We start from the raw sequence: 22,077 nt of genomic DNA, 5'->3' as shown, positions 1-22,077 counted from the left end.
CAGTGGCACTGGGTAGAAGAGAGAATGTCCAGGCAGATGGGATCTTTGATTATCTTTGTCTGCTTTATCCCGGCAATAAGAAGTGTAGATAGGGTCCATGGAAGGTGGCTGATTTCCTGTGTGGACACAACTCAGCAAAGCTATCTGCAGTTTCTTGTGTCATGGGCAGAGTGGTTACCGTACCAAGACAATGCATCCATAGGATGCTTTCTATAGTCCAACAATGAAAACTGGCCAGGATTAAAGACGACGTACCAAATTTCTTTCACCTCCTAAGGAGGCACTGATGAGCTTCCTTGGTCGTGGGTTAACATGGTTGCATCAGGACAGGCTGCTTGTGCTGTTCACTCCTTTAGACTTGAAACTCTCAACCCCCTTGAGCTTAGCACCAGGAGCTTGTGTACCATATCAACACACCCTGGCTGAAATCAGTCTAGCTTTTGTTGACCTTGAGGGAAAATAAAATTGTTTCATTTTCACTCCTGGCCATTTCTGGCAACTAAGCCTGAATGTTTGAAACCTCAGTGAGCAAAACAATTCTGACTTGGCTTATTGCTTATTTCTCACCAACTATCAACAACAAACTGTACTGCCTGTAAAAGGTTAAACTTTGGACTTCAAAAATCACTGCTTTTTGAATTGACATCTGTCAGCCTAAATGGATTCATAACAGAAGCACACACAACTGACATTATTTAAAAACTTTGCTTTAAGCACACTACATGTATACAGCCACACAAATGCACGGGACTAATGCTAGTTAGAAACAGTTCAGCACAGTCTCCTGTCCCAATTCAGCAGCATCGTGTCCCAAATAAATTAAAGGAATCCTGGTTATTTTCTTGATTAGTTTTTGTTCTTGAAGAATTGTCCCAAGTAAGTGACTGCTTCAATTAATCGGAATCTACTGTATTCATAATTTATACTAATCTACTTTAACATTGGACAGGCGTGCAATTCGATTTCTTGCCTTTTCCCATGAACTATGTGCAAACCAATACATTGCAAAAGACCAAATTTACAAAATATATTATACTTGTACTTAAATTTGTTTACACCCACTCATAATTCAGCCTTTGCAGCTGCAATTATTTTTGTGAATGTGTGAATCAGTCCTGAATGCCTTTTGCCACGGTTGTTGTGCAAACATTAACTAGACCTTGGGCAACTCCTAACAGACTTCCCCAGGATGACCCTAATGGCATTTTACTGTTGTCATAGGCTTTGAACAAAAAGGACATCAGATCTAGGAGTACAGATACAGGTGGACAGGCTGGTGATTAAAAACTGTGTCGTCACAGAGCAATGTGTGGTTAAGTGCCTTGCTCAAGGAGACACACACCGCCTCAACCAAGGCTCGAACTAGTGACCTTCAGATCACTAGATGAACACCTTAACCACTTGGCCACACGCAAACACACAGCATTGAGTATAGAAGTTAGATGTAATGTTGCATCTGTATAAGTTACTCACTTGGTCATCACATTTGGAGTACAGTGCCCAGTTTATAGTAAATAAGTTATTAAGCTGGAAACAATGCAGGAACAATTTCTGAGGATGTTATTGTGACTGGAGGGGTTGAGTTAAAGAAGAGACTGGTGAACCTAGGACTTTTGCCTTGGAGTGTAGGAGGTGAGATGTAATCTTATAGAGGCATATAAAATTGAGGGGCATAGGTAAAGTGTATGGGTGCAGTTTTTTCTAGTACTACTCATAGTTCCTTGTTTTACAGTTTTTTCTTCCTTTTTACTCATTCAGTAACCTTTTGAAAGCTATTGAATCCTTTCCAGATCTTAATCACTTGGTTCCTTTTGCTAATTATTATCATTCTATGACCATTATTGAGGATTAATCAGGTCTCTACTGCAATTGGTTAGAAGGTGTAGCTTTTATTTTGATGATCCCTGGCTTCTTTCTTAACCACTTCCAGGATCTCACTGTCTGCTCACTTCATCCTAGATTCCAGATTTAGGTATTTATCAGCAGACCTCTGATTTGGAACAGTGAACTACTATATACCAATATATGGGAATTAAAAAAGGAAAAACTATATTGACTATATTATACCACTCTGCGCACTTTGAATAATATTAGAAAATCATAATAACTAGAAATGAGTAAAGCAAGTGACCCTTTAGGCTGCTCTACAATTTACTACCTCAGACCACTTTCCAATGCTATTTCTGCTACTCATTTACTCAGATTTTGGGTCTTTTGATCTCAGTTTTAAATGGACCTAATGAGTGGGAAGTTGCTTGTGAAATAGAGCATTCCAATGATTCATCACTGTCCAAGGAAATTTCTCCTTGTCTAGGTCTTGCCCTACATTTTCAAACAATTTTTCCTGACAAAGATCCTTCAGTCAGGGAAACATTTTATCTGCATCTGGTCTTTGAAGCTCTTCAAAAGTTTTTGAAAGTTTGAGATTTTTCTCTCATTCTTCTGAGTTCTTGAATACTGTCCAGTCCATTCAAATTTTCTTCCTATGACATCACTGGAACCAGTATAGTGAATCTTCATTGTACTCTGTTCATGACATGTACATCCTTTCTAAGGCAAGGAGATCATAACTATAGATACTATTCTGCATATTAAGTCCCAAGAGCTCTCTTGTTTCTTTATCACCATATTAAAATCATCTTATAATAAAAGTTGATAACATTATTTATCAATGTATTTGGTCATTGCTCTTTCATGTTTGTCTTTAGTGATTTGTATTGAAGTTTTTGAATATCAGCACTCTCTAATCTCTCACTGCTCAAATATAATGTTATACATTATATTTGTTCAAACATGCATGCTCTCATTCGCGGTGCGCCACATAGTGTAGCAGTGAGCACAACGCTATTATAGCTTAGGATGCAGATTTTGGAGTCATTTCTGGCACTGTCTGTAAGGAATTTGTGCATTTTCCCTGCGACCATGTGTTTTTCTTTGGGTGCTGTGGTTTCCACCCACAGTCCAAAGACATACCAGCTGGTAGGTTAATTGGCCATTGTGATTAGTGTTAAATAGGTGGGCCGCTTGTTGGGCTGGAAGGGTCCATTCCACACTGTATCTCTAAGTAAATAAAATAAAAACTAGTCTTGTCCATTTCCTCTTAAAACCTTTTTCCCTCTTCCATAGTGTTCACAATTCTGCCTACTTCAGTGTTATCATCAAATCAGAAAATACAACATTTTGTACCTTGGTTTAAATTGGTAATATAGTTCATGAAGAGATGGGACCCAAGCACAGAATCCTGTAAGCTTTCATTTGTCACAGCTTGGAAGCTTTCAAAGAATCCACTTATTTAATATCACCGGCATATGTTGTGAAATTTGTCGTCTTTGCAGCATCAGTACAATGCAATACATAATAGAGAAAAAAACATGAATTACAGTAAGTATAAAATAGTTAAGTTAAACAGTGCAAAAAATTTTTAAAAGTAGTGAGGTAGTGTGGATGGGTTCAATGTCCATTCAGAAATCTGATGACAAAGGGGATGAGGCTGTTCCTGAATCGCTGACTGTGTGCCTTCAAGCTCCTATACCTCTTTCCTGTTGGTAGCAATGAGAGCAGGGCATGTCCTGAGTGATGGGGGTCCTTAATGATGAATTCCACCTTTTTGAGGCATCACTCCTTGAAGATGTCCTGGATACTGCAGAGGCTTGCGCCCTTGAATGAGCTAACTAAATTCACAACTCTGCATCTCACTTCGATCCTGCACAGTAGACCTCCTCCCCCCCACCCCAGACGGTGATGCAACCAGTTAGAATGCTCTCCACAGAATGCTCTGTAGAAATTTGTGAGTGTCTTTGGTGACATAACAAATCTCCTCAAACTAATGTAATATAGCTACTGTTATGCCGCCTTTGTAGCTGCATTATTATGTTTGGCTCAGGATAAATCCTCAAATGTTGACATCAAGAAACTTGAAATTGCTCACTCTTTCATTTTCTGATCCCTCTATGACGACCTTTTTTTTGAAGTCTACAATCCATTCTTTGATCTTACTGATGGTGAACGCAAGGTTGTTGATGCGACACCACACATTTTGTTGATATATCTCACTCCTGTATGTCATCTTGTCACCATCTAAAATTCTGCCTACAATAGTTGTGTTGTCAGCAAATATATAGATGGCATTTGGTCCTCCAGGAGGACCACTACCTTGTTGTAGGGTTTGGAGGGTTGCGTCATTGTTGATGCCAGCGAGGTCGCTATGCTATTTCTGATTCACACAGATTGTGGTCTTCTGGTTAGGAAATGGAGAATCCATTTGCAGAGGAAGGTACAGAGGCCCAAATTCTGGAGCTTTTTGATCAGAACTGTAGGTGATTGTGTTAAATGCTGAGCTGTAGTCAATAAACAGCATCTTGATAGAGGTATTAGTATTGATGGGTGAAGAGTCAATGAGATTGCATCTGCTGCAGACCAATGGTGGCAATAGGCAAATTGTAGTGGGTCCTGGTCCTTGCTAAGACAGGATGTAATTCTACCCATAATCAACCTTTCAATGCACTACATTGCTGTAGATGTGAGTGCTACTGGATGATAGTCGTTAAGGCAGCTCACCCTGCTCTTCATAGGCACTAGTATGATTGTTGTCCTTCTGAAGCAGGTGGGAACTTTCAGCTGTAGCAATAAGAGATTGAAAATGTGTTTGAACACATTCACCAGTTAGTTGGCACAAAAAGCTGCTAAGTAGGACAGTGATCAAGCAAGAAGAAAGATATTTATAGAAACAAATTTATTACACAACTTGCTTTGTGGTGATGCATGATATTCATGGCGTGTTCATTTTGATTTTAAATTGGATCACAATTATAATGTAAAACATAATGCTTAATTCAAACTGGCATCACAAGCAAAAAATAATAAGAGAAATATTACACCCATGTTTCATTGCAGATCTAGGAGCTGAGACTAGAAATGTGGAACATTTTGAACTTGTCAAAACTTTTGCATGTACAGACATGTCAGCTGTTGAGTAGTACATTCCGAAATAGATTGCTAACACAGTTGCTTTTCCTTTTACTAACAAATGGACAGTACTGTTTTAGAACGTGAATTTCATTTAGGCATTTCAGGCTGTCGTCAAATGTCTGATAAATTTAAAAATAATCTGGCAAAGTTCCCGGGAAAATGACAGATAATGTATTATAATGAGTTTAAAGACACTACTTTATAATTCAGTGCACTAATGTGTAATGTCCATTTTGCAATGATGGGCTTTATTAAAGTTGTTATGGAAAAACGTTCAGAGACAACATGGTCAGTATTGGCTTGGAGGGAACCTTGCTTTGGAGGGAAATGATAAATTCTGATGAAGTGTCTCAGCCAGATGGAATTTGTAATCTGAAGCTGTTCTTTGAAAATTGCAATAAAAGGAGAAAATATTGGAAATACTGCTCTGGTTGGGCAGGATCTCTGGAGTGAAATTGCTATTGTGTCATGTTAATGACCTTGGATTGTTTTCTTTGGAGTTTCGGCAGCTGAGAGGGCTATAAAGGTTAAGTGGTCATGTTTTTCCCCATGGTGGCAAGCTCAAATACTAGAGAAGTATCTTTAAGATGAGGGGGACAAAATTTAAGAGTTACAAGGTATGTTTTTTATCTGTTCAGTGAGAGGTAACTGGAATATGCCACCAGGGGTGATGGAGTAAGCAAGTGCAATGGCAATGTTTAAATTCGAGGCACATGAACAAACAGAATGGAGAGAGATAGACCATGTGCAGAGACTGGTGTGTTTAATTTAATTTGGTATTGTGGTCAACACAGACATTATGCTGTACTGTTCTACATTCTGTTGGATCTCAGTTACTTTCTGATCCTTGGGGTTCTTCTGGGAGTCAGGAATGACTGTGGTCTTAATTCCAAGATTTCAGTTTGCTTTAGAGTACAAACAAACATGTAAATACAAAGCAAACTAAATAAAGAGCTGAGAAACAATCCTGAGAGGTAAATGGATGTGAAGACTAAAGGAATAAAGATGGTGCCTCTGGAAAAAATCCCATCACTTTTATAGATGAGAAATTCCTTAGATGGAAATAAACTAGTTAATAGGCTACATGCTTAATCCAATTACATCAAGTGTGGAATACTGAGCCAATGAGAAAGTTAATGAACTGTTAGTTTAGCTGCTATATCACTTTCTGCTAGTGAGTGGGGATGAACCACCACATACTGTGGAAATTACATTTGTTTTTTAAAAAGTATAAATGTTATAAAGCGTATTATTTTAAAAAACACAGTAGTTTCCAACGTCTTCCCTTTTGATTCTGTAAGGGAACCTGGCAGGATCATGTCTGAAAATTCAGAGGTGGAAAAACTTAAAATATCTATGTTACAGAGTAATCGCTTTTAAACAAACACAAAGAATGTAGATTATGTTAAGTCGGAATAATATTTGTGTTTGAAATCTTCGCATGGTACTTATCTTAATCTGGAGTCACTTTAGCTCGCTTGCAGTGCCTGGTGTGTATCCAATTAATTTTACCTTCTACCTTAACTGTTAAATTAGTAATTAACAGTACTTGTTAAGGACATTCACATAGAGCTCCCAAGGCTTTCTTAATGGAGTTTCTTGATAAGGGCCTACTTGCCAGGAATCAAGGTGTATCCTCCTTCTGATAGACCACTCCAAGCAGCAGCAACCTGTCGAGAACCCCAATGTCCTCTTCTATCCCATAATATGCGTATCCATTCCGCTTGTTTTATTGGTTACCAGGTGAAAACTGTTGACCTCTCTGTACTGATCTTATTTGGCCGTCGATATCCTGCTCCACTTGTTTGGCAGCTTGTTCCAGCTGACTATTGGAAACAGCAGTTTCACTCCAATTTACTTTTGTTAGCTTCACCATTTTGGCAACATCTGGTTTCAAACCATCCATGAAATTTGACTTGAGAGGGCCATATATAGGGTGTATATATTCCTTAAGAAATACGCTATACTTTTAGGTGTCAAAAATCTCACAACCCTGTTGTGACTATAATATTGGGTTACAACCAAATAATATCTTAAAACTTCTATTTGAAAACTTTTGTGGGCCTCTTGTTTGACAACTCACAACTCCATTGTGACTATAATATCAGATATTTTTCGGATAATTTAGACCAGCCCTACACAGGATGTACAACCTCAAAATCCACCACAACTTAAATGCAGACTCCGCTCACTCTTGGACTCTTGTTAAATGACGTACTGAAGATACTTATTCTCAGACAGTTGAGGAATTGAGGAATGTCTTGCTTCCCAGCTGCATGCTTAAAACTTCCTTCTGAAATCTTTTTTTTCCTTCAAGTAATCATAACATGTGGATCATTAAATTGTTGGATCTCTGTTCATTTTCTGATCCATAAGGTTCTTTTGGGAGTCAGGAATGATGAGCGGTCTGTATTCCAACATTTCAGTTTAGTATACTGTAGTCTACAAACAAACATACAAGTACTAAACAAACTAAATTTAGAGCTGAGAAACAATGTTGAGAGGTGAATGGATGTGAAGACAAAAGAAATAAAGATGGCACCTCTGAAAAATCCATCATTTTTGTACATAATATAAGAAATTACTTAGATAGAAATAAACTAGTTAATAGGCTACATCATTAAAACAATTAAACCATGTGGGTAATAGGCTAATGTTTAGCCAATTAAAAATGAGAAAGTTGATAAACTGTTAGCTTAGCTACTATATCACTTTCTGCCAGTGCACGAGGAACCACCACATACTGTGAAAAATGTGAATTTGTTAAAAAGTACAATTCTTATAAAAAGTATAATTTTTTAAAAATGGTTTCTAACAGTTCTTTCGTAAAAGTGTAAGTACTTTCAACATGTCTTGTTTTCAATTAACTGGGTGTAAATTGGAAATATCACCTATCATTCAAACCTACTGATCATGTTCATTACAATATTAGACCACTGAAAACCCATCAGATCTTTCAAAGCACTCCTTTTCCATAAATCATTTTGGCAACACTAATGGATTCAACTCACTGGACAGAATATAGTGCAAGACAAATGTTTAGTGAAAAAAAGAGGTGGACTGCATTACATTTCATCATAGAATGTTTAGGAAAACAGTAAGCAAATGTAAGGAACATTAATGCATCAGAAGAGAGATGCATTGCAGCTCAGTGAAGGCCAAAGTTCTGTCATTTATAAAAGCCATGAATGCAGTTGTCAGCAGGGCATGTATTCACTTTAGATATGATTTCTAACTTTAGATGTGATGTTGAAGCAGTCTGCCACATAAGATTTTACAAGTGAAGATCCAGTAAATGTTTTAGGGATATTTTAAAATGGTTTCTAGAGTTTGTTGTTGTTGATGTTATCTAATTCAGTGCATTCCAAATGTACAGTACTGCTGTGATCAAGAATTGATCACAGTGATGGGTCATGAAGAAGGGTGCTTCTGGATTTACAACACTTGTAATTATCAATGATTATGAAATGTGAATGTTTAAAAATGTTCCAATTCTTGTCCAATGTTACAGCAGCATGGATACATTAAACTTTTCTTGTTTAAAAGGTTAGTAATATCTTTTAACAAAAATGGGGAATGATGCAAGTATCTAAAATACTGAATAGGATATATATAAAGAGATTTAACTATCACTTTTATGGAAGATGTACTAGAAAGTTTATGTCAGTTTTTAAGATCTAAAATGCTTTTAAGCTGTAGTTAAAACTAAAAGTTGGGGAATCCAAGGAACAGTTGAAAATTATATGTAAAACTTGCTCAGTGGCAAGAATTCCCTAGTGCATATTCCTTCATTTTTCATAGCACGCTCTCTTCTCATTACAACCATTGGGGAGAAGGTACAGAACCTAAAGACCCTCACACATAAGTTTTCAGAACAGCTTCTTCACCACCATCAGAATTCTGAAGGGTCCATGAGCACCACCTTGTTATTCTTCTTTTGCACTGTTTATTTATTTATTATAACTTAACGGTTAACAACCATCACACCCAAGGATGTGCTGAGCCAAGACAACTCATTTCACAACATATGCCAGTGATAATAAACCTGACTGTGACATTCCGATTAAATCCAAATGCAGAGTGCTTATGATAAAACACTGGTCATTTGCTTGACTGAGAAGGAATGTTTTAATCTGTATTCATAATGGTCTGGTTGTTGGCCAGAAGAATGGCAAATAGTCAGTTGATAGAAATATGAAATTAAGGGGATTGAATATAATAATACCAATGAGAAGGTGCAAGATGTGGAGCAATTAGATAGAATGTACAATTAGATAATTTAAAAAGCACAATAAACTCAAAAGTAAAAAAGTAGACCAGACTAGTAAACTATGGAAATTTGAAATACTAAATGGTGGCTTTAAATGCAGTTTCTTAATTCTTAAATCCTGTTTGTACAACAGTTTGTAATGCTATTGTTCCAGAAGTGAAAGGAATGAATTGAGTGCACAAGTATAAATATTGAAACCATTAAAAAATGGCCATAAATCCTGCTCCTTTTCCATTTAGTTTGATTTTCATGCATAGCAAAGTCTATTGACTTTGGATTTGAAACTTTATATAGAGCTATTCATTAAACTTGTGTAAAATCATACTCCTGAGTACAGACCTGGCTGGCAAACTTGAGTCCTGTAAATTGAATAAATCAAAAAATATCTGTGATTTCTAATTTTTTAATGCATGGAGTTATGAGCATAAAAGAAGCAAATAGAAAAGATATACAGTAGTTAATGAACCCTGGGAGATGGAATGTTGGCTGTAAGTATTATGTATTCAAGTGGTTTACTTCCCTAAATTGTGTTTTCTCTAAAAGAATGTATACTTATACTAAAATTGACTGCTATATTTTTCCTTCTGTTCTGAAACTTTTAATCTTGGATGACTCTTCAATCTTGTCAAATACTAAGTCTGATTGTGTTCCTGTTCAGAAGCCAAAAACAGCTTGCCAATCAATTGGATAGAGAATTCGCTGATCCATGTATGAAATATAATATGAACTATCAACATATTGGCACATGCATCATTTTTAACAATAAGAATTTCCAGCCATCAACAGGTAACTGCACATTCTCTTCCACATACTCTATCTTGAATTAGAGCTATTTACTTGTATATCTTTATATTTTGAATATAAATTGTATTTGAGTTAAAACTGATAATCTATAATCACTGTTGCTCAGCTATTCTGATGGTTAGAATATATATTTTTTTAATGTTGCAGAACCCTTGGTTAAGTCCAACATGCAATTATTAATGGCTATGCAATAATTTTGATAAGGTTTAATGTAATTTAATACTGGATATGTGAACCATTTGTAAGCTTAGATACCTTGAAGAACTTGTCCAGTAAATTATTTGAGTCAGTGATCTGTTGAACAAAAATACAGTTAAACAAATTTCCAATGTTATTCAGCTTGTGTAGATTTTATTAGAGTGAGAAATTAGATGTGATTCCTATTTCTGATGTCCACCTAGAGAATCCTCTTGCAGCAGGCTCAGCCTTGATTTTTGTTACTTGATCCCTGTTAATCAGGATTTAGACAATAGACAATAGGTGCAGAAGTAGACCATTTGGCCCCTCGAGCCTGCACCGCCATTTTGAGATCATGGCTGATCAACTACTATCAATACCCGGTTCCTGCCTTGCCCCATATCCCTTGATTCCCCTATCCATAAGATACCTATCTAGCTCCTTCTTGAAAGCAACCAGAGAATTGGCCTCCACTACCTTCCGAGGCAGTGCATTCCAGACCCCCACAACTCTCTAGGAGAAGAAGTTTTTCCTTAACTCTGTCCTAAATGACCTACCCCTTATTCTCAAACCATGCCCTCTGGTACTGGACTCTCCCAGCATCTGGAACATATTTCCTGCCTCTATCTTGTCCAATCCCTTAATAATCTTATATGTTTCAATCAGATCCCCTCTCAATCTCCTTAATTCCAGCGTGTACAAGCCCAGTCTCTCTAGCCTCTCTGCGTAAGACAGTCCAGACATCCCAGGAATTAACCTCATGAATCTACGCTGCACTTCCTCTACAGCCAGGATGTTCTTCCTTAACCCTGGAGACCAAAACTGTACACAATACTCCAGGTGTGGTCTCACCAGGGCTCTGTACAAATGCAAGAGGATATCCTTGCTCTTGTACTCAATTCCCTTTGTAATAAAGGCCAACATTCCATTTGCCTTCTTCACTGCCTGCTGCACTTGCTCATTCACCTTCAGTGACTGATGAACAAGGACTCCTAGATCTCTTTGTATTTCTCCCTTACCTAACTCTACACCATTCAGATAATAATCTGCCTTCCTGTTCTTACTCCCAAAGTGGATAACCACACACTTATTCACATTAAACGTCATCTGCCAAGTATCTGCCCACTCACCCAGCCTATCCAAGTCACCCTGAATTCTCCTAACATCCTCATCACATGTCACACTGCCACCCAGCTTAGTATCATCAGCAAATTTGCTGATGTTATTCTCAATGCCTTCATCTAAATTGTTGACATAAGTTGTAAACAGCTGTGGTCCCAATACCGAACCTTGTGGCACCCCACTAGTCACCACCTGCCATTCCGAGAAACACCCATTCACCGCTACCCTTTGCTTTCTATCTGCCAACCAGTTTTCTATCCATGTCAATGTCTTCCCCCCAATGCCCTGAGCTTTGATTTTACCCACCAATCTCCTATGTGGGACCTTATCAAAATTTAAAAAATTTTGAAAATTGAGGTACACTACATCCACTGGATCTCCCTTGTCTAACTTCCTGGTTACATCCTCGAAAAACTCCAATAGATTAGTCAAGCATGATTTACCCTTGGTAAATCCATGCTGGCTCGGCCCAATCCTATCACTGCTATCTAGATATGCCACTATTTCATCCTTAATAATGGACTCTAGCATCTTCCCCACCACCGATGTCAGGCTGACAGGTCAATAGTTCTCTGTTTTCTCCCTCCCTCCTTTCTTAAAAAGTGGGATAACATTAGCCATTCTCCAATCCTCAGGAACTGATCCTGAATCTAAGGAACATTGGAAAATGATTACCAATGCATCCGCAATTTCCAGGGCCACCTCCTTTAGTACCTACTAGGATGCAGACCATCTGGACCTGGGGATTTGTCAGCCTTCAGTCCCATCAGTCTGCTCATCACCGTTTCCTTCCTAATGTCAATCTGTTTCATTTCCTCTGTTACCCTATGTCCTTGGCCCATCCATACATCTGGGAGATTGCTTGTGTCTTCCTTAGTGAAAACAGATCTAAAGTACTCATTAAATTCTTCTGCCATTTCTCTGTTTCCCATAACAATTTCACCCAATTCATTCTTCAAGGGCCCAACATTGTTCTTAACTATTTTCTTTCTCTTCACATACCTAAAAAAGCTTTTGCTATCTTCCTTTATATTCCTGGCTAGCTTGCGTTCGTACCTCATTTTTTCTCCCCGTATTGCCTTTTTAGTTAAGTTCTGTTGTTCCTTAAAAACTTCCCAATCATCTGTCCTCCCACTCACCTTAGCTCTGTCATACTTCCTTTTTTTTTAATGCTATGCAATCTCTGACTTCCTTTGTCAACCACTGTGGCCCCTTTCCCCCCTTTGAATCCTCCCTTCTCTGGGGGATGAACTGTTTTTGCACCTTGTGCATTATTCCCAAGAATACCTGCCATTGCTGTTCCACTGTCTTTTCTGCTAGGCTATCCGTCCAGTCAACTTTGGCCAGCTCCTTCCTCATGGCTCCATAGTTTCCCCTGTTCAACTGCAACACTGACACCTCCGAGCTGCCCTTATCCTTCTCAAATTGCAGATAAAAACTTATCATATTATGATCACTACCTCCTAATGGCTCCTTTACTGCAAGATCGCTTATCAAATCCTGTTCATTACATAACACTAAATCCAGAATAGTCTTGTCCCTGGTCGGCTCTCGTACAAGCTGTTCCAAGAATGCATCCCGTAGGCACTCTACAAACTCCCTATCCTGTGGCCCAGCACCAACCTGATTCTCCCAGTTCACCTGCATGTTGAAATCCCCCATAACTACTGCGACATTACCTTTGCCACATGCCAATGTTAACTCCCTATTCAACTTGCACCCAATATCCATGCTACTGTTTGGTGGCCTGTAGACAACACCCATTTGGGTCCTTTTGCCCTTACTGTTCCTCAGTTCTATCCACACAGACTCTACTTCTCCTGACCCTATGTCCCCATTTGCAAAGGACTGAATCTCATTCCTCAACACCAGGGCCACCCCACCCCCTCTGCCCACATTTCTGTCCCTACCCTTGTATAGGACATTATAGGGAATGTATACCCTTGTACATTCATTTCCCAGGTTTGATCTCCCTGCAGCCATGTCTTCGTTATCCCAACAACATCATAGTTACCCATTCGCACCTGAGCTTCAAGCTCATCCATCTTATTTCTGACACTTCGTGCATTCAGATATAGAATTTTTAGCCCATTTCTCCTCTCTCTGTTTGAATCGCTGCCTATTGTGCTTAACCCAGCTCCCCGAACTCCCATCAGGCTATACGCCTCTAGAATTCTGTTGTCCTTCCTAAATTTACTTATTCTTTCAACACATTTAACTTCATGTTCCATCAGACCATCCCTCTGTACATGTGTCCTCCTTATCACTTGTTCCGCCTCACCTTTCTCTACTATACACTTAATATTCCGGAACCGTGTAGTCCCCACCTGTCCTTTATTCTTCCTCTCACTATCCTCTCTCACATTCTGGATCCCCGCCCCCTGCAAATTTAGTTTAAACCCCCCCAAGAAGCACTAGCAAACTTCCCTGCAAGAATGTTAGTACCGCTCCAGTTCAGGTGTAAACCGTCCCTTCGGAACAGATCCCACCTTCCCTGGAACAAAGCCCAATTATCTACAAACCTGAAGCCCTCCCTCCTGCACCATCCTCTCAGCCACGTATTAATCTTTATAATCTTTCTGTTCCTTCCCTCACTCGCACGTGGCACAGGTAGCAATCCTGAGATTGTTACCCTGGAATCCTGCTTTTCAGCTTCGCACCTAACTCCCTGAACTCCCTATGCAGGACCCCCTCACTCATCCTACCCACGTCATTGGTCCTACATGGACCACAACATCTGGATTCTTGCCCTCCCTCTCGAGAATAACCTGCACCCGATCTGAGATGTCTCGGACCCCAGCACCAGGGAAGCAACATACCATCCGAGACTCCCGATCTTCCCCACAAAATCTCCTATCTGCCCCCCTGACTATAGAATCCCCTATCAATACCGCTCTCTTCTCTTCCCTCCTCCCCTTCCTAGTCGAGGGTCCAACCTCAGTGCCAGAGACAGGACCACTGCAGCTTGTTCCTGGTGTTACGTTCCCTGTAACCGGGTGACTTACCAGCAAAGATAGAGAGGTCCGCTGAAGTCTGATGGTACTATTTTCAAACGTTTTTTATTTATAAAGGGGGCACAAACGTATGGTTAGTACAAAATATTCAGATCATATACGTCGTCAAAACTCAATCTAAAGCACAGGTATAGTAATAATCAATCAGAATTAAGCTCTATCATTGTCTAGGGGATAATACTGAGTCCAATGGAATATAAAAGTCACTCAAAAATCTGCAGGCTTTTCTGTTTGGGAACCGCTGGCATTTCACGTGTTGGAGAGAGAGGATTTGTGAGAGAAAAGGACACTTGCCCGTTGTCTTTGCGAAGTAAATCCCTGTTAGTTAAAAGCGGTTTTCCTTTGGTTTCAGCCACAGACACCCGATCCGGAGTCTAACGCACGTGGCTTCCTTCAAAATGGCTTTCCACTCCGACGGGAAGCGCTATCGTGTCTTCTTCGTGTGTCTCCTTGGTGCGGCTGAGGGGCCGCCTCTGCAGCCCACCTTTTATCTGGACTGGCAGGGTTGTAGCTGTCAATCAGGGTGGGGTGTGGCAATCTTTCCCCATCACCCAGCCCACGTTGCCCTGAGGGTTTGCACGTAGTCCAGTCCCTATTTCACAAAGGTGTCTCCAAGAGACAATGGCTATGTCCATGGCTTTTGTCTGGCTGAGAGGCCAGACCACATTCCAAACCTTAAGGCTTCTCTCTTATCTTCCTGAGTCCAATTTCAGCACGTCTCTCTCTCCCTCTTGCGATTCTCACAAAGGAGGGGGCTGGGGTCATAACACTGGTAGGTCATCCCCACCAACAGTATCCAAAACGATATACTTATTTTTGATGGGAACGGCCACAGGGGTGCTCTTCTCTCTCTGATGGCTCCCCCTGCCTCTCTTGACTGTCACCCATTTGCCTACCTCCTGTCTCTTCAGTGTGACTACCTCCCGATAACTCTTATCTATCTCTGCCTCTGCCTCCCGAATGATCCGTAGTTCATCCAGCTCCTGCTCCAATTCCCTAACTCGGTCTGATAGGAGCTGCAGCTGGATGCACCTATTGCAGGTGTGGTCATCAGGGACAACTGTGTTGACCCTGACCTCCCACATACTGCATACGGAGCACACCACTGCTCTAACTGTCTCCCCCATTACCTGATCCCAGATTAGTCAGAATAAATGAAAAGCAGGCTTCTTGCCGAAGCCCACTGAGCCAAAGCCCAGCACTCTGCTCCTGTGCACTCCGCTGCCCGCTCCTGAAAGTGGGCCGCTTTTTAAAGCCCGCGCTCGCCGCTGACATCACCCGCGCTTACGCAGCTTTACCTTCCTCCTCAGGTACTCTCCAGGTAGGTCTGAGGGTCTTGGCCTACCTACAACAGCTGATCCTCCGATCTCCAGTCATCTGTCGATCACGAGCACTCCTTACCCCTGCTCCGCTGCCCGCTCCTGAAAGTGGGCTGCTGTTTTAAAGCCCGCGCTCGCCACTGACGTCACCCGCGCTTGCACAGCTTTACCTTCCTCCTCAGGCATTTAGGCATTTGCCATCAAGACCAACACCCTTATAATAGGCCCTTTTCCCAAGTGGATCTCTAGTGTCTGAAGAATTAACATCCATGATGCAATTAACATATAGAACAAGTTAATTAGAGTAAAATTGCTATTATTTTTCTTTAATTATTTTTATAGGCATGAGTAAACGCAATGGTACAGACAAAGATGCCAGTAATTTGATGAAGACATTCAAAAACTTGGGTTTTCACACTGAAATTCTTAATGATCAAACATGTCAGCAGATGCTTCAAAAACTAAGCAATGGTAAGTGTTGGTGAAAACAAATGAAATTGAATTTTTTTAAAAAACTATCTTCATGTTGCAGTTCTGAAACTTGGACTAAGTTGTAATATCACTGCTTGCTTGTGATGAGATACTTGAGGTGCAGAGAGCAGGATAGAAGCACAGGCAACTGTGTGCTTTTGGTAGATCTTAAGATTAACAAAGGGTTTTAATGGAATGACTGAGAAAAGACAACACATCTGGACTGGGGAGCCCAAATCGTAGACTATCTTTTAAATGGGGAGAAAACTTAAAAGTCCAATATACAAGGAAGCTTGGGAGTCTTCATGCAGGATTTCCTAAAAGTTAACTTGCAGGTTGAGTTGGTGGTGAGGAAAACAAATGTAATGTTAGTATTCGTTTCAAGAGGACGAGTATACTAGTACAAGGATGTAATGTTGAGGCTTTATAAGGCACTGGTGAGGCCTCACTTGGAGTACTGTGAGCAGATTTGGGCTCCTTATTCAAGAAGGGATGTGCTGACATTGAGTGGGTTCAGAAGGTTATTCTGGGAATGAAAAGATTATCATATGAGGAATGTATGATGGCTCTGAGCCTGTACTCACTGGAGTATAGAAAAATGAGGGGTTGAAACCTATCTGATGTTGAAAGGCCCTCGATAGAGTAGATATGGAGAGGATGTTCCTATAGTGGAGGAATCTAGGACCAGAGGGCACAGCCTCAGAATAGAAGGACATTGATTTAGAATGGAGATGAGGAGGAATTTCTCTAGCTAGAGGGTGAATGTGTGGAATTTATTGTCACAGGTAGCTTTGGAGGCCAGGTCATTGGGTACATTTAAGGTGGAGGTTGATAGATTGCAGATAAATCAGGGTGTGAAAAGTTATGGGGAGAAGGCAGGAGAATGGAGTTGAGAAGAAAATGAATTAGACATGATTAAATGGTGATGCAGACTCAGTGGGCCAAATGGCCTAATTCTGCTCCTATGTCTTCTTGTCTTAATAATCAGTGATTATTGAAACCTGCAACCCACACAATTTTCAGTCATTTTTGGTATTCATAATTAGCAATGTCTACTGATCTACTTGCAACAAAATTAACCTGCCAGTTATAGACTTGTATGTAACAGTTATGTAAGTGTGGGCTTTGCTGGCAAAACCATGCTTTGTAAAATAAGTAAATGGGGTAGGGGGGGTGAAGGGTGAAATACTCAGTGTCCACTTTATTAGGTGCCTCCTCTACCTGTACCTAATAAAGTGGCACTTAGTGTATTTTCTTGGTCTTCTGCTGCTGTAGGCCATCCACTTTAAGATTTGACTTGTGCGTTTAGAGATGTTCTTCTGCACACCAATCCAAATACTTACGTCAGGATGCTGTTTATTAACTACATTTCATTGCTTAACACCATCACTCCTACAATTCTGATTAGGAAGCTGCAGAACCTGAATCTCTGTCATTCCCTCTGCAACTGGGTCCTCGACTTCTTAACTGTAAGACCACGATCTGTGCAGATTGGACAAAACATCTCCCCCTCACAGACAGTCAACACTGGCGCACTTCTGGGATGTGTGCTTATTCCACTGCTCTACTCTCTCTACACCCTTGATGGTGTGCCTATGCACAGCTGAAATGCCATCTATAAATTTGCTGACAATACAACCATTGTTCACAGAGTCTCAGATGGTGACAAGGGGGTGTATGGGACCGATGTATATTATCTAGTTGAGCGGTGTTGCAGCAACGACCTTTCACTCAATGTCAGTAAGACCAAAGAATTGACTGTGGACTTCAATAGTGGTAAGACTAGGGAACACACACCAGTCCTTGGAAAGAGTGAACAATTTCAAGTTCCTGGATGTTAGTATCTCTGAGGATCTATCCTGGGCCCAACATATCAATGCAGCTACAAATAAAGCACAACAGTAGCTATGCAGTCAGCCCTCCTTATCCGCGAGGGGATTGGTTCCGGGACCACTTGTAGATAACCAAAAAACACGAATGCTTAAGTCTCTTATTCCACCTGTATCAATGCAGTGGACCTTAGGACCCAGCGGAACCCCGGAACCTATTTAACCTGTCTCAGTGCTGTGGACATTAGGACCCAGCGTCAGAGATCTGAATCCGCAGTGTTCCTGTTCACAAAAATGATCACGATCACGATTGAAAATAAAGTGGAAATAATAATGCGATTGGAAAGAGGTGAAACACTATCGATCATTGGAAAAGCGTTAGGCTACAGTCGGTCAACGATCGGAACAATTTTAAAGGATAAAGTGAGAAAGGCCTTGCCCCGATGAAAGCTACAATTATTACTGAGCAACACAGTGGTTTAAGTATTGGGCTTTGGGGTTTTGAGTTTTTGATCCTTCACATCAACCCGGCACGGATGTACAGCGCGCTCAGGAGCGATCCGTTACTGGATCACCTGGTGCTGAAACATATGTTTCTTAAGTGTTTTATATGCATAGAAAGGTAAAATATATACTATATACTAAGTCAAACGTTTGACTAACTGCTAAATAATACTGGATGTTCCTGTTCTGACTTACTTGGTAAGAGAACGTTTTTTTAAAAATCCCGATCCACGATAACCTACGCACATCCTCCTGTATACTTTAAATCATCTCTAGAATTACTTATAATACCTAATACAATGTAAATACTATGTAAAATAGTTGTTATATGCATTGTTTAGGGAATAACAACAAGGAAAAAATGTCTATACATGCTTGAACGACAAGTGCTGGAAGAGCACTTCTGGGTTTTCTCGATTCGCGGTTGGTTGAATTTGCGGATAAGGAGGGCCGACTGTACTTAATTAGTAGTTTGAAGAGATTTGGTGTGTCACCTAAAACACTCAAATTTCTACAGATGTACTGTGGAGAGCATTCTGACTAGCTGCATTACTGTCAGATAGGCAAGCTACCGTACAGGATCGAAGTAAGCTGCAGAGAATTGTAAACAGTCAGCTCCATCCTGGACACCAGCCTCCACTGTATCCAGGACATCTTCAAGGAGAGATGCCTCAAAAAGAAGGCTTTACAATTCTACCTCCAGGACTTAAGAACTTTTTAAAGCTATTAATGCTTTTTGAGACGGTGATTTAGATGCATATCATATTTTTTTACTGAGTTAAGTATTGTATGTAATTAGTTTTGATACAGCAAGTGTATGGGACATTGGAAAAAAAAGTTGAATTTCCCCATGGGGATGAATAAAGTATCTATCTATCTATCTATCTATCTATCTATCTATCTATCTATCTATCTATCTATCTATCTATCTATCTATCTATCAATGCCCTCTTCTCATTGCTACTTAAGATACTGTAATTCAGTTTTATTTTCTCTATTATTACGTATTGTATTTTGCTGCTTCACAAAGCTAGCAAATTTCATGACATATGCTGGTGATATTAAACACGATTCTGATTCTGACCACTGTTGTAACGTGTGGTTATTTAAGTCGCTTTAGCCTTGCTGTCAGCTTGCTCTCATTATAATGAGAGATGTTATAATGATATCTCTCATTATAACAAAGAATTTTTGACCACAGAACTGCTGCTCACTGAATGCTTTTTGTTTGTAATGCTTACGCGACAGGCTGGTATATGTCTAGGGGGAAATTCCAGCCACTCGCCAACCCCGTCTCCCGTATATGCAGATGCTTTGGAAAACAAGTTAATGCAACATCACACACACAATATCAAACTCACACCAGATACAGTTATAGAATATACTTTAAGAATTTTACCAGAACTAAGTATTAGCGATACAGTATATATGAAGGAAAAGAAAATAAAGAAAAAGGCGCCAAAACTTACCAGAGTTCAGTCAATTTAGTGCACATCGTTGGAGCTCAACCACTGACCCGTTCAACCACTCTTTGCTGTACTCCGACCTCCACAACCTCGCACCTGGGACCACCCGAAGTGGTTGACCGAGATGTGCGGCACACGTCCACCTTCTTCGGCATCTTCTTCCCTGACTCCCCAAAAGACCGCAAAATCCCAGCTCCCAGTCCCACAAGAAAAAAATGACATCCAACTCCATTGGTTAACAAATGAATACAATCATTAATGGAGAATGTGTGGAGCAGGTTAAGACCTACAAGTATCTGGGAGTACAGTTAGACGAGAAGCTAGACTGGACTGCCAACACAGATGCCTTGTGCAGGAAGGCACAGAGTCGACTGTACTTCCTTAGAAGGTTGGTGTCATTCAATGTCTGTAGTGAGATGCTGAAGATGTTCTATAGGTCAGTTGTGGAGAGCGCCCTCTTCTTTGTGGTGGCGTGTTGGGGAGGAAGCATTAAGAAGAGGGACGCCTCACGTCTTAATAAGCTGGTAAGGAAGGCGGGCTCTGTCGTGGGCAAAGTACTGGAGAGTTTAACATCGGTAGCTGAGCGAAGGGCGCTGAGTAGGCTACGGTCAATTATGGATAACTCTGAACATCCTCTACATAGCACCATCCAGAGACAGAGAAGCAGTTTCAGCGACAGGTTACTATCGATGCAATGCTCCTCAGACAGGATGAAGAGGTCAATACTCCCCAATGCCATTAGGCTTTACAATTCTACCGCCAGGACTTAAGAACTTTTTAAAAGCTATTATTAATGCTTTTTGAGATAGTGATTTAGATGCATATCATATTTTTTACTGAGTTAAGTATTGTATGTAATTAGTTTTGCTACAACAAGTGTATGGGACATTGGAAAAAAGTTGAATTTCCCCATGGGGATGAATAAAGTATCTATCTATCTATCTATCTCTGTTATCAGCAATTATAAACCTAAACAGGCTGTGAGAAGCTTCGAGAATGCTCTGCCAGACAACACTCTCTCACCAGTTGGCATAACAAAGAAGCAGTTTTACTTTTAACAAACAAAGAAGCCATTTTGATTAACATATGCAGTATATGTTTTTCACACCATTCTCTGTAAACTCTAGAAACTGAAAATCCCAGGAGTTCAGCAGTTTTTAAGGTACTCAAATCACCCCATCAGGCACCAATAATCATAACACAGTCAAAATCACTTGGATCACACTTCTGCCCCCTCTGATGTTTGGTCTGAACAACAACTGAACTTCGTGACCATGTCTGCTTGCATGTATGCATTGAGTTGCTGCCACATGATTGGCTGATTAGACACATCTATTTAGAAGCAGGTATACAGGTGTACCTAATAAAGTGGCCATTGAATTTGCCTTCCATGATTTTCTGGATTTTCTGCAAGAAATATGTGTCTAAAGAAGGCAGATTTGGGAAGAAATAAAGAAACATGGATTTTAAAGTAGGGCCAACTGTTACTGCATTTACAACTCATTGCATTCTATTTGTTTATGTTTATAGTTGCCAAGAGTGATCACAGCCAAATGGCAGCTTTTATCTGTGTTTTCCTCAGTCATGGAGAAGAAGGATTGCTGTATGGAACAGATGGCTATGAAGAAATTAAGACTTTCACTAGTATTTTTAGAGGAGATCTATGCCGATCTCTAATTGGCAAGCCAAAGTTGTTTTTCATACAGGTATGGAAGTTTCTAACCTGGTTTTAAAGCTAATTATAATATTCTGGAGGTATTTGAGCATATCTTGGCGTACATTTTCTAGAGCAGGTGGTAATTGGTGCACTGAAATGGTTCCAGTACAAATACACTTTTAACTTGCTCTTCCTTTAAGGGAAAATGTTGCTTCAGCTTGTAGTTCAGCTAATCTTCTACAATTGTTACTTAGAGTTCAATACTAATAATTAAAGACATTGTACTTGTGTAATCCCCTTGAGTCATTTAACAGTAACAGATTCTTTGTCTCTGCCAACCTTGCTGATTTTGTGGGAGCTTGATTATTTGCTGAGAGGTTCTTCCTAATATTTGGAGTCTCCAACCTGTAGTTATATTCTTGGAAAAATAGTCAATCATTTAGTAATGAAATTTGTCCAGTAAGTACGTTTTTGCA

General features: G+C 40.1%; 1 protein-coding gene across 3 annotated transcripts in view; it reads left to right on the top strand.

Annotated features, from left to right (window-relative positions):
* Positions 1-22,077, top strand: part of LOC140728962 (caspase-7-like) — a 44,586-nt gene that overhangs the window by 8,819 nt on the left and 13,690 nt on the right. For 2 of the 3 annotated variants that reach the window (XM_073048122.1, XM_073048121.1), the window contains exons 3-5: positions 9,897-10,024; positions 16,017-16,145; positions 21,475-21,650. In XM_073048122.1, coding sequence (XP_072904223.1) covers positions 9,897-10,024; positions 16,017-16,145; positions 21,475-21,650 — 433 coding nt within the window. Of the gene's footprint in view, positions 1-8,479; positions 8,515-9,896; positions 10,025-16,016; positions 16,146-21,474; positions 21,651-22,077 lie in introns of all 3 variants that reach the window. The other variant, XM_073048123.1, reaches the window with a different exon arrangement.

This window comes from Hemitrygon akajei, chromosome 6 (assembly GCF_048418815.1).
Source record: "Hemitrygon akajei chromosome 6, sHemAka1.3, whole genome shotgun sequence".
Lineage (NCBI taxonomy): Eukaryota > Metazoa > Chordata > Chondrichthyes > Myliobatiformes > Dasyatidae > Hemitrygon > Hemitrygon akajei.
The sequence above is the reverse complement of the archived record's forward strand: the minus strand, read 5'-3'. Positions and strand labels throughout refer to the sequence as shown.